The sequence below is a fragment of the Atractosteus spatula genome, chromosome 4, assembly GCF_055471065.1.
Source record: "Atractosteus spatula isolate fAtrSpa1 chromosome 4, fAtrSpa1.hap1, whole genome shotgun sequence".
NCBI classification, from domain to species: domain Eukaryota; kingdom Metazoa; phylum Chordata; class Actinopteri; order Semionotiformes; family Lepisosteidae; genus Atractosteus; species Atractosteus spatula.
The window spans coordinates 54,595,841-54,611,547 of NC_142709.1; the positions used below are offsets into that span (position 1 = coordinate 54,595,841).

The 15,707-nt window shown below is 41.7% G+C and overlaps 1 protein-coding gene across 2 annotated transcripts in view; it reads left to right on the top strand.

Moving 5' to 3' along the window:
* Window positions 1-14,064, top strand: part of ilkap (integrin-linked kinase-associated serine/threonine phosphatase) — a 28,854-nt gene extending 14,790 nt beyond the window's left edge. For both annotated transcript variants that reach the window (XM_088914645.1, XM_088914646.1), the window contains exons 8-10: window positions 10,352-10,471; window positions 12,562-12,643; window positions 13,608-14,064. In XM_088914645.1, coding sequence (XP_088770771.1) covers window positions 10,352-10,471; window positions 12,562-12,643; window positions 13,608-13,748 — 343 coding nt within the window. In that variant the 3' untranslated portion in view covers window positions 13,749-14,064. The remainder of the gene's footprint in view (window positions 1-10,351; window positions 10,472-12,561; window positions 12,644-13,607) is intronic.
* Window positions 14,065-15,707: the final 1,643 nt, after the last annotated feature.

Below are 15,707 nucleotides of genomic sequence, written 5' to 3' on the forward strand. Positions count from 1 at the left end.
TATGCAGAAATAATGCAACACTAAAGATAAACAGGTTTTAAGAGCTGTGAGCGTTATACCTGACAGTATTAAATCAGACACCTGGAGTTAACTTTAAATAGGTTCATGTGCATTTATATCACTGTGTGTAAAGAAGCAAGATTTTACTTAATAAAATCTTTGCATTCCTATACAGGACATAAAACATGTAACAAACGTTGGGAGCTATTCAACCTATCTAGCTCATTTGGTCCCTAGTAAGTAATTTAATTGGATTGTTAGATTCAAAAATAGTTGGGGATCTTGTTCCAGACTCCTACAATCCTTTATAAACGTGTCTCCTGTTCTAAATTTTAAATGCACTCTCTGTAGTTTGCACTTGTGTCTTCTGATTCGTGTTTTACTGTTAACTATGAAGGAGCTCACTGGGTTGTCAATATCATTGAGGGGTTTGAATACTTCATATCGTAGTTTTCTCTGTTCAAGACTAAAAAGCTTCTGTTGTTTTACGATGTCAGTGTAGGACACAACAGCAATGCTTTTGAATAATGTGGTGACTTCATTTGCACACAGTACTCTAGATTCAGTTTTAACAGTGTATTGCAAAATTTTAGCATCCCTTGATTTAAATTATTTGCTTATAACTGTCTTAACTTGCTATTTTTTGTTTTTTATTGCTTCCATATATTGTCTGCCAGATGCAAATATCAACATTTAAACTCCTAGGTCTTTTTCATAGTTTATTTAAGCCTAGTTTTTCCCATCTTGTTTCCCGATATATTTATAGTGCATGATTTTTCCACCCACATATATTTACACTGAATTTTGTCTTTTAAATTTTCATTCGTAGCTTCTATAGTTTTGTGATAATATGCTCCCTATACCAGAATCTAGACATTGATATAAATTAGCAAGAGGAGTGGTCCTAATACAGATCCCTGTGGTACCCCACTAATTACATCACTGCAATTTCAACATCTCACATTTTCTAAGGAGAGTAGAGCAGATTCATACTTCTTAGAAATAAATAATTTCAGTGAAATCAGGTAAGAAATTGTCGATTTTATGAGTTGTGAAAGGTGCCTGAAGCAAGAACACTGTCGTTTGTCCAACCATTTCTGGTCTCTTTCAGGAAATTGTGGCTTCTTTTTGTAAAAATATTTGTGCACTATTGGATTTTTTTTGTAAAGCTCATACTTAGAAATTTCTTTTGTTCTTCTTTATCAGATATTTGAAATTTCTTCCTTTTTCTTGTGCTGTTGTTTGTTTCTGGTTTTCAAGTTTTCAAACCTTTTTCACTTCGTGCGACAGTGCAGTGGGAGAGAGGTGGTGATATTAAACTTAATGTAATGGAGAAAATATTACTATAGACAGCCTTTAAAGTACCCAACAAATAATGAGAGCTCATCACCAGTGACAGACCTATGGATTGAGGGATGGATGGTTTTTTGTCACTTTGAAAAACACATGCCACAACTGTGCAAGAGACGCTGTCTGGTTAATGGCATGTTCAGCTTCAACAATGTGCAGACTAATGAGAAAACGGGAAACGTGAGGGACAGGCCATGTACTGGAAAGCAGAGGGCCACCACCTTGCTGAAACAGGGCCATGGTACCTGTCTTATCCAATGTGTGATTGTCTGTAGACTGGATGCACCGCAGTGGCTACAGATCAAGGAATTTCAAGAAGATGTAACTCACACAGTAGACTACTTGTAGTTTGCCAACTGCAATAATAATCTGCATTGTCAGAATTAAAAGGTTAACAGGATTTTACTTTCATAGACCTGACAAAGGATAAAGTATCTGTAGATCATATGGCGGGCATTATGCTTTCTTTTGCATTATTTAAACCAACTGGTGGGGCGGTGGAAATGTGAGGATGTGGGAAGGAATCTCCTTCAATACAAGAACACCTTTAATGCAAATTGAGGGTGACCTTGCCTGTGAGCTATACACCGAAGATGTCCTTGAGCCTACTTTATAGTTTTACAGCAGGAAAGCAAACTTTGAGAAATTGTTAGTGTCTTGTCCTGACCAGCTTTCTCTCCTGACCTGTCTCAGGATAGCACCATCAATCCCAGTAACAGTAGACAGCCGCAACCAGTCTGGCTGTGTGGCGAACAGGAAGAGAGTGGTGGAACATCACACAACAGGCTAGCCAGAGGCTGATCGGGTCCCGAGTTAACTCTGCCAGGGTTGTTAATTCAGGGAGGGCATGCCTGATACTAACTTTGTAATATTCTTTTTTCATGGTTTTCTGTGATTTTGTTTGATGACGCTGAAAATATTTGAATTCATTATAGCTGTGTGTTGCATTTGTTCATCAGTGTATAAAACATTTTCAGATGAGGGAGCGGTGCAGATAGCAACCTGGAAATGTATCATTTATGAAAATACATTAGCTTCTGTTAGCTGGATTTCCACTGATGCTTAGATTGGATGTAGTGGTTGCTCGCTCTGGCAGCAGAGGGCACAGTGTGATCGGAGGGCTGAAGTCTTCAGGATTGTCGTACCCTGTCCCGGTACACTCCTCCCTTGATAGTGGGTGGGCTCAGACTGCAGCTCCTCCGGGGGTGGGATCCCTTGGGTGGTCTCTCACACTAGCAGGGAGAGGTGGCGGGGGTGTGGATAACTAATTGAAGGTTGTGTGTTGGCCCACCATTGAAGTTCTACAGAAATATTGGAGGCACCCTTTTTAGCTACAGCAGGCCCTGCACTAGGTGTTTACAGTAGCTCAACCACCAGAACAATTAGCAGCGAACTGGGTACAATCCACAGGGCCCTGATTTTACTGTTTGAGCAAACTGCAGGCACAGACCTGTGATCCAGCTCCTATTAACTGGCACCACTGCTGCGGACAATGTTTTAACAAGGAAGGAGGACATCGGTAAGAAAAAGATGAAAATGTTAGTGGTTCAACTATCTACCTATAAATGTTACTACTGGTAACTGCTGCTAGTTAAATGCTACTAGCGAAGTATTTTGGTTTAATAAAGAGTTTTACAGGACAAATTTCCTTGTTTTACAATGTTTTCAGCCATCAAATCCACTGCAGGCACCAGACTATTATTTGATTATATTGAGAAATGTTGCCCTGGTTACCAGTTGAACCTGTCAGTAGCCATCACTTCACCCTGACCTTTTGTAACTTTTCCAGTAATTTGATTTGGAGGCTTTCTTAAGGATAAGCTGATTCTGGATTCCACTACATTGCATTATATCGGTGTGAAGAGAAACAGTTGCAGGTTTGGCACACACAATTTCATGCCATGTTTAAGCCACAGGACGTGTAATGCTGGTTGCCTCAATAAAGGCCTTAAAAACACTTATGTCTCTTCTAGTCTCGACAACTAGAAGCTAGTTGAATTCTTTGAATTTATGAGCAAACATAGTGTAATCTCCTCAAAGTCTTTGTGCAAAGCAGAGGAAGTTTACCTACCAGTAGTACTCATGCAGGTTAGGAACATGTAGTAATTCCCTTTCACGGTAAGCTTTAAAATCACCATGATAACTCCTTAGCCTGTTGTGGAACAAGAACACGAGGTTTATAGATGACAGTATCAGGAATTGAGAAGTTGTTTTGTATCGGCTGAAGTGTTACCGCTTGTGGCAGAGAGAAGTTTTGGGATGAGAGCCAGCAGAGTGAAAATAAAGAGCTCCTAAACCAGAGTTAACTATCTTATTGATTCTACAGGAAATGAATGTAATTTTGCAACATGGCCTAAAGAATGTTAATGTGTATTTTTAAATCTCAGAGTTGTGATCCAACCAGGATTTGTTCATCCTTTCAATTTTTTTAATGAGGTGAATCATTTCTGTGTACAAAAGTGAGATATTTCCCTTGCCTTATCTTCCTCCACTCCTGCATAGCTTCAGGAAAGTAGCAGGACTTCATTAATTACAATGTTTGCTGCACCAGCTTTTTATCCCTTATTCATAGTTTCCTGTTGAGATCGCGTTACTGGTAGGCAGGTGCCATTTAGCTTCGAAAAGAGACTTTTTTCTGTTGCCAGGAGAGAGAGAGAGAGAGAGAAGCGAGTACCTGGGAATGGAGGGTGGTGAAGTTTGGCAGCCTGCATTTTCTCATTCTGTGTGGACCATGGAACTGGAGAACAAAAGAGAAAGTGCGAACAAGAAGAGGCTTTTGGTTCTGTATTTTAATTGCTTAGCAGGTGCCCTTGTCCAGCTCGAATCTGGTTCTGCTTTCATCTTACAGATTCAAGGTAGTGTGATGGTCAGTGGTAAAATGTGATGTCGTTCTGAATGATAAGCTTATGCAGATAAAGCACAATGTGGTCGTATTTGTCTTGTGGCACTGTTATTACTGCAGTGTCTCCCCAGTTCACAGATCGGAATAGTGTCGTGTCTGAATTTCGATGAGTCTTACTGCAGTGTCTCCCCAGTTCACAGATCGGAATAGTGTCGTGTCTGAATTTCGATGGGTCTTACTGCAGTGTCTCCCCAGTTCACAGATCGGAATAGTGTCGTGTCTGAATCCCGATGGGTCTTACTGCAGTGTCTCTCCGATTCACAGATTGGAAGAGTGCCATGTCTGAACGATAGTTCTCGGTTGCTCTGTTTTTATGCTTCTGGTTTTTACAGAAACTTCTTTTAAAAAGTTAATTTGTCAAAAAAGGGGGAGAAGGCTGAGAAGGAGTGTTTACCTCCTAGGGAGAGACTGCCAAAACCCTTCAAGGTCTTGGATATAAAACTACTAATTTATTAAGAAAAAGAAACATAATTTATCTTCAGCTGAAACGGTGCCAGGTAGCGCAATTAACAGCAAATAAGATGGAAAAATATATCTGCGAGAGACAGAATGTGTTCTGAGCGCTGCACATGGAGGCTGTCCAAGTTTTACGACGGAGGATGCCTGTGAACAGTAGTATGTGTTCCCGGAGGGGCTATAGACCCGCATGGAAGATGCTGCCAAAGATTTATGGAGAGGTAGAATAAGGAAAGAAGCGCAAGGCATCTCCAAGGAAGTGGGAATACCATGTTAACCCTTCGAGGGACAGTCCCCTCATCTCTGGTTCCATCTTGCAGTCCGTTTCCTTGTTCACGCCCTGTTGCCCCAGCAGCTGTCTGTTACTCCTAGCCTTCTTATCAGCTGTTCTTTTCTGCAGTTTTTTCCTCCCCTTTCCCTGCCAGCCACTAAGCTCTTGTGTCCACATATGAGTTTTGTGACATGATACAAGATTGTAACTGTAGCACAGAACTCCGGTGTTAAAATACTTCTTCCTATTTCCTTTGGTCAAGTTTTTCAGATCAGTATTTTATTTTCCTAACGAGGGTACCATTTTAGACTGTCTGTTGAAGTAGACCTCAGCAGACTCAAGATTAATGAAATGAATTATTTTGTATACAGTAGTTTGTTCTGAACAGCTGTAGGTTTGTAGAAAAGAAGTGAAAGGACTAATTTATATGTTCTCCATTTTCGGTTGTGATCAGACTACCTGGTTGGTTTGTGCAGTATGGTTCTTTACAACTAATAGTCTTTGAAGTTACCTCTTCTTGAAAATAGTATATTGTAAATCCTTTAGGGCACACATAAGAATTTGTGCCAGTACAGATAGTGGCAATATCTTACACTTGTATGGCACTTCATCACAGATGAGGATCTCAAAGAATCAAAATAGGTTCTAGTACAGTGGTGTCCATTCCTGATCATGGAGACCTGCAATTTAGTAGGTTTTTGGGTAACCCATAAATCATTAATGTCTATACACCAGGACCAGTGTTTTGACCACTGAAGCAAGTGAGTACTTCTGAGATCATCGGAAAATGAACATAGCAGCCTTGTGTAGCTCTTAGAGATCACAGTTGGCCTTTTCTGTCTTAATTATAAATCAGGTACCTTACTAAATTGCCCCAAACTCACATGCATTCCAAGTCTTTACAGAGTCATGAATTAAGAGTGACCTATAAGACCTGCTGTACTGTGGCTGTCCAGGAGGGTTGGCCAGTCCTTCTCTTGTATGAGCATTTGAATTAAGGCTTCTCGTTTTATTTAGCACCTGTGTTTAGAAAGCAGACTGGTGAATGTGTAGAGATTTAATTTACTTGATTTTGAAGAGGAGAGAATTCATAACTTAAAATTGACAGCACTTGAGGCCATAACAGCCTTGTTCTAGTGCTTTATAGAAGTATAATTTTGACATATTGTAACTTTTTTTTTAAAGTACAGGGAAACTGCATCTTAAAAACTACCCCTGTCTCCAAATGTGTGGAGGCTGCTGGCATGCAATAAGAAAGTCACAATGGTTTGTGTTATTTCAAAGCTCTGGGATATGTGGAAACATGCTGGGATTAGTGCAGGAGGATGAGTGCGTGCCTCTCTGTCGGCAGTTTCTGTGGGCAGTTCAAGCTTTTGCTGCCCCTGAGGCAATGATTTTAATGTAAACAATGGTTTTGAAAAAATTACCTAATTTACCGTAGTTTATTTTTTTCCTGAGGAGGTGTAGAGTTTCTGCTGTCATCGCTGTTCTTTGGAGCAAGGAATTCGTTAACATAACTTTCTCCAGCTCTGATCTTAGCTGTTTTGCAATGAAATGTTCCAGTCTCAGCTGTCTTCAGCACTAGAGACCCCTTTCATCTGATGGCCTGTTTGACGAAAAGAACTCCTGTCGGGCACTAAAACAAATCTTTTGCATTCTAAAAAGCTGCAGCCCTAGAACACTTCATTATTGCTTCATTTGTGCCATCTGTAGCTGTAATAATGTCACGTCATCCAGAAAAAAAACATTTCTTTTCTTGACTATATGTAGCTCTGAAGCATTCTTATTTTGTGCCGTCTTGATGGTAAAAGCATTCCCTTCTGCACTGTGTTAAGTAATGTAGAAATACAATTTCTCTGGTCTTCAGTGAAGGCTTTACACTTACTGGCATATAAACACTCAACTCTCAGCACTCCAGTTCTGTCACTTCGATAAGGAACACTACAGCAATTCATCCTGGCTGCCTGAAAGCTGCCTCCCTGCACCTCAGTAACTAACTGCACTGTAAACACTCCATTGTCAGCTCATGGCTTTTCTATTTAATGAGGGTTTCAGTGGCTGCTCACAGTGTGAAGTAAATAGACCTTCTATTGTGAAGTGGTCATTTTTCATTCAGCGCATTGGTTTTTGCAGGCCCAAATTTTCACACGAATTCATCCTTGTAAGGTAATAGACTTAAGCTACAAATCATGGTTGTTGGAGCGTTTTTCTCCTTTTTTATTTCAAGGTATGCTGCCCTTTCCTGGGTTTGTTTACGTTCCTCAAGCACGCAGTGGTGGTGGGACAAGAATATCGAGGTTGGGTTGCGAGATCGCCGTGGCCAGCAGGCTGGCAGCTGAGGGTGTCAAACTGGCCAGGCACTTCTCCATCATGAAAAGGGCATGTTTGCAACCCTCGTCCAGTATTTACACCTGCGCTAGAGTCACCACATTCATTTTGAAAGACAATTTCTCTCTCTTTTTTGCCATGGGAAGTGAAAGTCATTAGATGCAGTATAAAGCTTAGTATATTTGATTTAGATACACAGAGCTAGGTTGGGGAGTTCTATGTCTCAAATTATATGATATTATATAATTATAAGGTGCAGACAGTTTGAAGCTATTTGTCAGTTCTGTACAGACTGAGAAACTCATCTGAAAAGGGCAGTTAGTAAGACTTTTCTCAGTATTATTAAGACTTATTTCTCTCTTGTTTCTTTATTTCTGCTAGAATAGCTGTACGACTTTTTAAAAGAAGTATGAGAAACCTATGGCTGTTATTGCTATTTTGGGCCCAGATTGTTCAAATGCCTCATGCTCACCCCAACAGTGCAGGAAGATATGACAACAGGCAATTCCTCCTGCCAGAATGAAGTAGCTAATCTGCCATTCCAAGGCTTTTAATGCAGTAAGAGTCATAGAGCACCAGATGAATAGACTCCTGTTTGTCTCACCCACTCTCCTCCATTAGCAGTGCAAGAATTCTGGTTCAGCCAGGCCTTGAATAATTCCTGTAAGAAAAAACTTAAAACTGGCAGCGAAACCTAAATCAAAGCATAAACAATCTCAGGACTGAGGACTCCTGCCGCAGAAACCCAGAGAATCAAGGGGGTTTTAAGTCTAAGTATGCGCTTACTCGCCAGCCCTTTACAGCAGAGCACATCCGAAGTGTTGGTTGGGTTCTGTTCAGATCCCAGACTGACAGCTCACCGAGCGCAGACAGCAAGTGGGGTAACAGAGCCTTCATTCTGCAGCCCTGCGGAAGCTGGCTGCACCCAGGCAATTACACAGGAGACAGCGGGCTGATTCCAAACAATTAGAGAGGAGACAACCGCACATCAGCCCTCAGCTGTCACCCAGCGCCCCTGTTTGCACTGCGGCTCCGCGTTTCGGCTTTCACATGCCATGCCGCAGCAGCGTAATTAAGCTAAATTGGGTGTTAAATGGCAGCAGCTGTCAGTGCGCATAAACAGTTAGATGCATGTTTTTTGTTTTGATAAGTGGATTTTTCATAATATGTGTAATGGGGGCAGCTGTGGGGGGGGTTGATGACAGCAGTGCTTGAGAGGCCAGGAGACTGACAGCAGTGGAGACGGTGCCCCCCCACCCCTGTCTCTCCACAGGGCTGAAGCAGTCCAGGCCAGCAGTTTGAGTGTGAGGGGAGAGGCTACCAGCTGAAGCTTGAATAATTTAGATATCAAAACATGCACAGATCTGTATTTTTAAAAGAAAATAGACCTTTCCTTGTTTTTTGTCCTTCTTCATACATGGAAGTCTTTCTTCCATGGACTAGATGTTTATGTATTACCAAGACATGGTAATATGGTGTTGTCAAGTTTTAAGACTTATAACCTTGATCATTGACATTACAATTCATGCCTGAAGTTCCATAGCCTTTTTTTTTTCTATTAAGTCCCTTTGTTTGTTGCTTGTCTTTTAAGGAGAAGACAGGAGTTTTATATTCATCCCTGGTGTTTCATCTAAGGGAAAAAAAAGATAGCACTGCTATCACTATAAATTTGAAGATGTGATATTAGCTGAATGGTTGCTCGGTTCATAAGTAGTTTCAAGTGCAAGTTATTTCGGAGGGTGTTAATTTATACAACATTTATACAACAGGATGAATATATCAATACACACAGCACGGGCAGTAGCCAGTTGATCACCGAGTTTCAGGATCCCCCAGTGGGTAACCCTGTAATGAGGCTCTTAAACCTGTAGGGTGATCAGTGGTTACTTCATGATAGTTTCTATTCTTTGAAATAATCTTGTTATTTTATGATGGAGGATTTTCTTTTTTTACCAAAGTAAGAGGGGAAAAAAATAATTCCTACATCTATAACTTAGATTTGTGTATCATAACCTGGAGGATTCAGGTTTGTGTTGGAAGCGGGTATCCTGGTTTCCTCATCCATTTAAAATTCCTTTTTACACTATTCTGAGTATTGAAAAATCTTTTATCATGATTGTTTAACCACATTTAAATTAGAAAACCGATATGCAAAAATGATGTCTAGACAGCTTTGTTCTGAAAATAAAGCCCCCTTTTATGCCTGTTTTTGTTTACATCATGGGTAAACACCAATACATCATGGAACGACAGGAGGAATGTGGAAAGCAATATTGTGGGCAGCAGTGGAACTTCAGAAGTTTTTTAAAAATTCTTTGAGCAAGGAGAGGCAGTCTTGGCTTTGGTGTTCCATTCCAGTGCATGACTTCAGTCCAACCTCTGCTTTGCTACCTTAATTGAACATCGGTTACTCCATTGGCACTGCTGCTGTAGATCACCACCATACTCCACATTAGCTTTGCTTAAGGGAGCAGTAACCTAAGAGAGGTTGCAAAGTGGAGTGGCTGCTTGCCCTTACTGTCACTTTTGGAGAGAAAGCTTGCTAGCCATTTCTAGAAGGATTCCAGGATTCTGTGTCCTCCACAAAGCTGTTCCATGCCCCTACAATACTGTGTAAAGGGAAAATCCTGTTTGCATTCCTACAAGAACATCTGCAGCATAATACTACGTGGCCTGCCCCTGATTTAATTTTCTAAACTTGAGTCTCCGGAAAAGGAAGAATGATTGTTGTACCCCATTGCTCCATATAATTTCAAGTAAAAGCATTAGCGCCATTTTCCAGCTCTTTCTGGAATTGTGTGGAATGAAGGCCCAATCTACTGAATCTTAAAAAATGTTCTAAATGTTGATTAGAGATCCTTTCAATCTGTACAAAAAAAATACAGATAAAAGGATCTCATAAGTCCTGAAAACAGTCCGAACTCTTAATTCTTAAGTAGTTCATTCAGACATGAGTAAAAACTGACGTTTACTGTCAGCTACAGCAGAGTTATTTGCCTGAATTTGATTGTAAGCTCCTCTGCTGGCTCTCTCTCCTCACGTAGGGACGGCCGTATTCTGGGAGTGCTGGAGGTGTCTCGATCGCTGGGTGATGGCCAGTACAAGCGCTGTGGGGTGATCTCAACGCCTGATGTCCGCCGCTGCCAGCTCACGTCCAGTGACAGGTACAGCCCTTTTTAATGTTTTTTGTAATTTAATACCCAGCCAGTTTGGGTTCACTAGCTGTTTTTAAGACTTAATTCTCCAGCAGCAGCCCCCATACCACATAAGAGAGAATGCATGGACTGGATTCTCCAGCATGCCCATCTGCAGTGCCATTCATTTTTTGCAGGCTCCACAGCACCTGACAGCAGAATTAGTGCTGATTGGAGGAGCAAAGTGTCTGTCACATCACGTCTTTTGGTGCCTGTCAAGTCACAGAAGTCACAGTTTTTCTGGAAAACAGAGGCAGACTAATCCCAGCCCTGCCCTGGCAGTAACTCCAGTTGTGCAACACAGCTGATGACACACAGGGTTCTGGCTAATGACATGGCTTAAACACTCTTGTAAAGCATAGATATTGGGGGCTTCTGAGTAGCTGAACCTGTAAAGACACTCCTTAAGAGCACATCTGTGAACACTGTATTCTAGATGTTTGCCTGGTCAGATCTGGTCTCTGTCTGTGATGGCCACCATGTGTTGGCCAGGGCACCCTTGCCTTGCCAGGCAGCAGCAACCCCTGGATAACATTGATTATCTTTGATCTCAATGAAAGACTTCATTTAGAGCTGAGATCTTTTTGGGAGATTTCCTATTATAGATCTATATAGATCCATATTACAGATCTTATAGATCTATAAAAATCATACCTGAATCGTTATAATGCTTGGCGGCGAGGATTTTCAAGACATGGCAGACAGTTCTAAAAACTTTTATTATTTTTATAGATATTATCAGTGGTGGATATGGCTCTGTCTGTTTTCCTCCTCGTTAATCACATAGGCGTCCCTAAGGCTGAGCATTTCCGATGTCACCAGAGACCCTCACCCTAGACACCTTATCTGCTGTGTCTGCCACTCCCCTGCTCAGTGACATACTCCTCCCCTCACCCCACCCTCATCTGTCAGCGAGCCCCTCAGGTGATTCCCTGGACTTCCCGACTTGGCACGGAAGGAGTGGGCGAATATTTACTCTTCTGCTTGGCGTTACAATGTAAACCACTGGCCAGTTTGCCTGTGCATGGCTGCTTCCCTGAAGAGCCAGTGGTTGTTTGTGCATGTCTCTGTAAAAGGCCATTAGGCAAATGACTTGTTCTGGGGAGATATGCTGGTAAGACAAGGTGTCTAGCTGACAGTGAAAGTGAAGAACAAGTTCAGGGCTCAGATTTTAAAGTCAGATGGATATATCCATTTATAAGTGACAGTGCTGTTTAAAATAGGCCAAGCTTAGATAAAACAACAAGGAAGTTTATTTAAATTCCAGCAGCTCTTAGGAATTTTGAGAAACTCCACAGCGGCTCAGACAAAAGGGAGCCTTCCACTAGAAACACTTTCCTTCCGCCTGAAACAATTGTACAGAAGAGTAGAGTGTTAAACAAGCCAGCATCTCTGGTTCATTCGAATGAGCTGTACATGGTGTTTGTCAGTGTAGCTAAGTCTCTGACTCGTGAGAACGGCCAAATCTGTGGTGGTTTATGCTAATAAAAACAGAACTGTGGTATTTGTGTGTTGGAGGGAATGAATGTGTGTGTTTGAGAGTTTGTGTGGTATGATTAATTAGTGGATCCCTGCTGGGGTGTCAGCATAAGTGACTTTTAATAACAAATGCAGTACATTGCTGACCCACACTGTAAGTTGATGATTGGTTGTGGTCTTTCCAACACAAGAACATAAGAATGGAGGAAATGAAAGGTGTCCATTTAGCTATGGTAGCCTGTTTTCTTTTTCCAGCACTTTGCCTAATTGATTCAAGAATCACATCCACCTATTTTCTGGGAGGAGGCCAGAGTATCGATTTCAGGCTGGACAGGATGATCCTGACCCTCATAACTCTTTGTGTAAAACAGCGCCTCCTGTTTTTCAGTTTTAAATGCAAATATCGCCGTTGATTTTAAAGGTCCTTTAGGTTGAATTAGTCAATACAGCGGGAAGTCTTTTTCCATGAAAAAGGTGATCTGTGATAAATTTTATTATTGTTTTCTAATTTCCTTCTTTATTTTCTCTTTCTGGGTTTTTTTTGTTGAAAGACCACTGACGTTTAATTTTGTGTGTGGCAGATTCATGATCCTGGCCTGTGATGGCCTCTTTAAGGTCTTCGCTCCAGAGGAAGCTGTTAAGTTTGTGATGGGCATCCTGCAGGTAGGTCAAATGTTGTTCCCCCTGAGGAGTGTAATCTGGAATACCAATCTGTCAGACAGTCTCTCTGCCTTGTCTTGGGCGCTCTGACCGACAGAAGGCTGCTTGTGATCATTATATTACAGGTGTGCTTTGTGTGGTTCCTTTTTTTTGTGCTAATTTATAGTTTGATTACAAAACTGTATAGTTTATAGGCTAATATAAGCTTTATAAATTTATTTCTGGAACAAAAGTCTTTTTTTCCTAGGCCTTCTGAGAAATTATCCTCAAATCATTCATAAGGGTCTGGTTCAACTTACATTATTCAAAACCAACAGTTTGCAGGATCTTTGATAAACCTCTTCCTCTATTTTTTGAAAAAGTAAATTCCTACTTGCATCTCTGGCACAAGTGTGTTTATAAATCCACTATCGTTTTCTTTTTTACATTCTGGAATGTATTTTGCTGTCATTTCCAAGTATGTGTGTATTAAGTTACATAGCTCTTGTTTTGCAGGCTACATATATCACTCACACTCACTGACCACAAGCTCTACAGCAAGAATTAAGTGGCGATACGAAGTCAGTACTATCCTGCCAAAATAAGCTGACAATTTTCTGCCTAGAGCTCCGGTCTTGTTTTAGAAAACAGACCTTTCTGGTTCACAAGTAGATATTCTCAGTCAGTGCTGATAGGTGAGCTATTAATGTTCTATTTCTAAATATATCTATATTCACTGATTTTTCTCAATAAACCGAAAGGACGGGTTATTTTAATTAAAAATACTGGGGAAAAAAAACAATGTAATTCAAATCATCCGTATTGGCTGCATGATGCATTTAGTTGCCTACAATTAAAGTGTGGTTTCTGTGCACTCCAAGCATGTATCAAGAGAACAGTGGTAAAGAGAGTAAACAAGGAGAAGAGACGCTGATCTGAGCTCTGTTGTGCCGGAGCCCGAGCTTAGCCCCTGCGTGTGTTTCGGCAGGACGAGGCGCTGGAAAAGAAGGAAGGGAAGGCGCGGCAGGAAGCCCAGTTTGAAACGGCGTGTCATCGGCTGGCCAGCGAAGCAGTGCGGCGGGGCTGCGCGGACAATGTCACGGTCATACTCGTGGCCATCGAGTTCTAGATCTCCGGATCCTGCCCTGCGCTGCCTGGGTTGTGTCGGGGATTCCCATCATCACACACACCAGGAGGCTAAGGGACAGGAGCGCACTGGCCTGCTTTCCAAGACCCCCCAGCCACGGGACCCCTGGCCAGCTGGGCCAGCAAAAAACATTTTTATACGGCCAGATTTGGAGAGATGGGAGAAACAAAAGAAGCATTCCTTCTGTCCTAGCTGGACTGGTTCGTGTAAGCCCTTTGTTTACTTACGAAGCAATGATGCGATGTAGACGTTTACGCTTACGGTTGCATGAAAGTAAAGTTTGAAAAGTAAAACAAAATTATTCTCGTGACTTGTCTTTTTTTTCTTTTTAAGAATAAAATAGCCTTAATGTTGCTGACATGCTAAAGACCCTGGGCCATGTCTGCAGCATGTTTAAACATGAAGATTTTCATTTCTGTTTGCATTTTGAGTCACTGAAACAAAAAGCACTGGGAAATGGAATGAGTTTGCCGAAAACAAGACATTGAGAAGCGTCCTGCCCTCCACGAGGAGCATCAGTGTTGAATTGGTCAATACAGCTTGGTTACACCATCAGGAATCATGATGTGTGTCAAGCTGGTATGTAAATCTATGTACATGACCAATTTTGAAATTTACAGGATAGAGTTACTGTGGACAGAGCACCTCCTGCTTGCATAGATAGCTATTGGAAAACTTTATCATTTGAACTAGTGGAGAGCCCAGCCAGTCTTTTTGTGACCATGGCGCAGAGGGGGACAGGTCTGGCTCTCAAGTGATAGTTTTTGGGAGGCCTGACCTCTGTAATCACCCAACAAGCTGGGTGATTTACTATGTCAGGTGCAAAGCACAAGCCTTCAGGTCTGACTTGACGTGTGCAGTGGTCAGGGGGAATAATCCCTAACCAAGTCTCTTCATTTACTCTGCTTCAATTAACACTGATTCTTTTATTGCAAGTATATTCCTTGTATACCCATTTATACAGCTGGGTCTTTTATTGGAGCAATCTGTTTGCTCGAGGGAATAACAGCTGTGCCTCATGTGGGATTTGAACCCACAGCCTCCCAGTTACAGAGTCCAGAGCCCACCATTCCACTCTGCAGATCGGGGAGCGTTAGGCATACGTTCTTGAGACAGTTTAATCAGAAATTGCTAGTTTGAAGTGGCATGCACGGATTGGCTTTTTTTAGAACAGTTGTTGGAAGATGGGAGGTTTGTTGAAACATGCTTCAGCAGGCTGCATCTGAATTTTAAGCTAGAATAATCACACTATTAATGAAAAAATATATTTAAAGTTAAAAACTTTAATCCCAACAAAAAAAAATCCCAATTTATGTGGATGGGAGTACTCAATTAAGGACGCATAAGTTCTAAAAAGGAAAATAAATGCTCAAAGGCAATTAATGCAACAAAATTGAGAAATACTGCTTGGCGGCTTTGTCATTTCGGTTGAAGGCCAAACAAGATATGGAGAGGGAGCAGTGGGAGACATTTCAGATTTCAGTGAATCCTGAGGTTTTAGGTCAGGAAAGCAGAGATAACATGAGTTACTGCCAAGGCTCTGTACACGAGACAGATCCATTATTACTGTCATTCACAAGCCAAAAAAAAAAACAATTAAGCAAACTGACTGGTGGTTTGAAGACAGGGTTTTGAAGAACACGTTTAGAGGGGAGACGCGCTGTTCCGCTGTGTGAGGCTGGGAGCGGGGAGTGCAGAGTCCGTCTGCGTTTGATAGCTCAGGCAGATCCCCTGTGCAGATAGCAGCCGCGTGGCGCCGCGCAGTCACAGAGACTGTTACAGCCTGATCTTGGGGAATCGGAGGCCTCAGAGATACCGATTGACAGATACAGCCAGTCTGAGCTGGGGGTTCGAGACCGCCGTTCAGCTCCGCGCACACACTGTCTAGAGCCGCCTCGTGGAAAGTGCTCCAGCACGTAAAAGTGTTTTTTTCCACCTTTT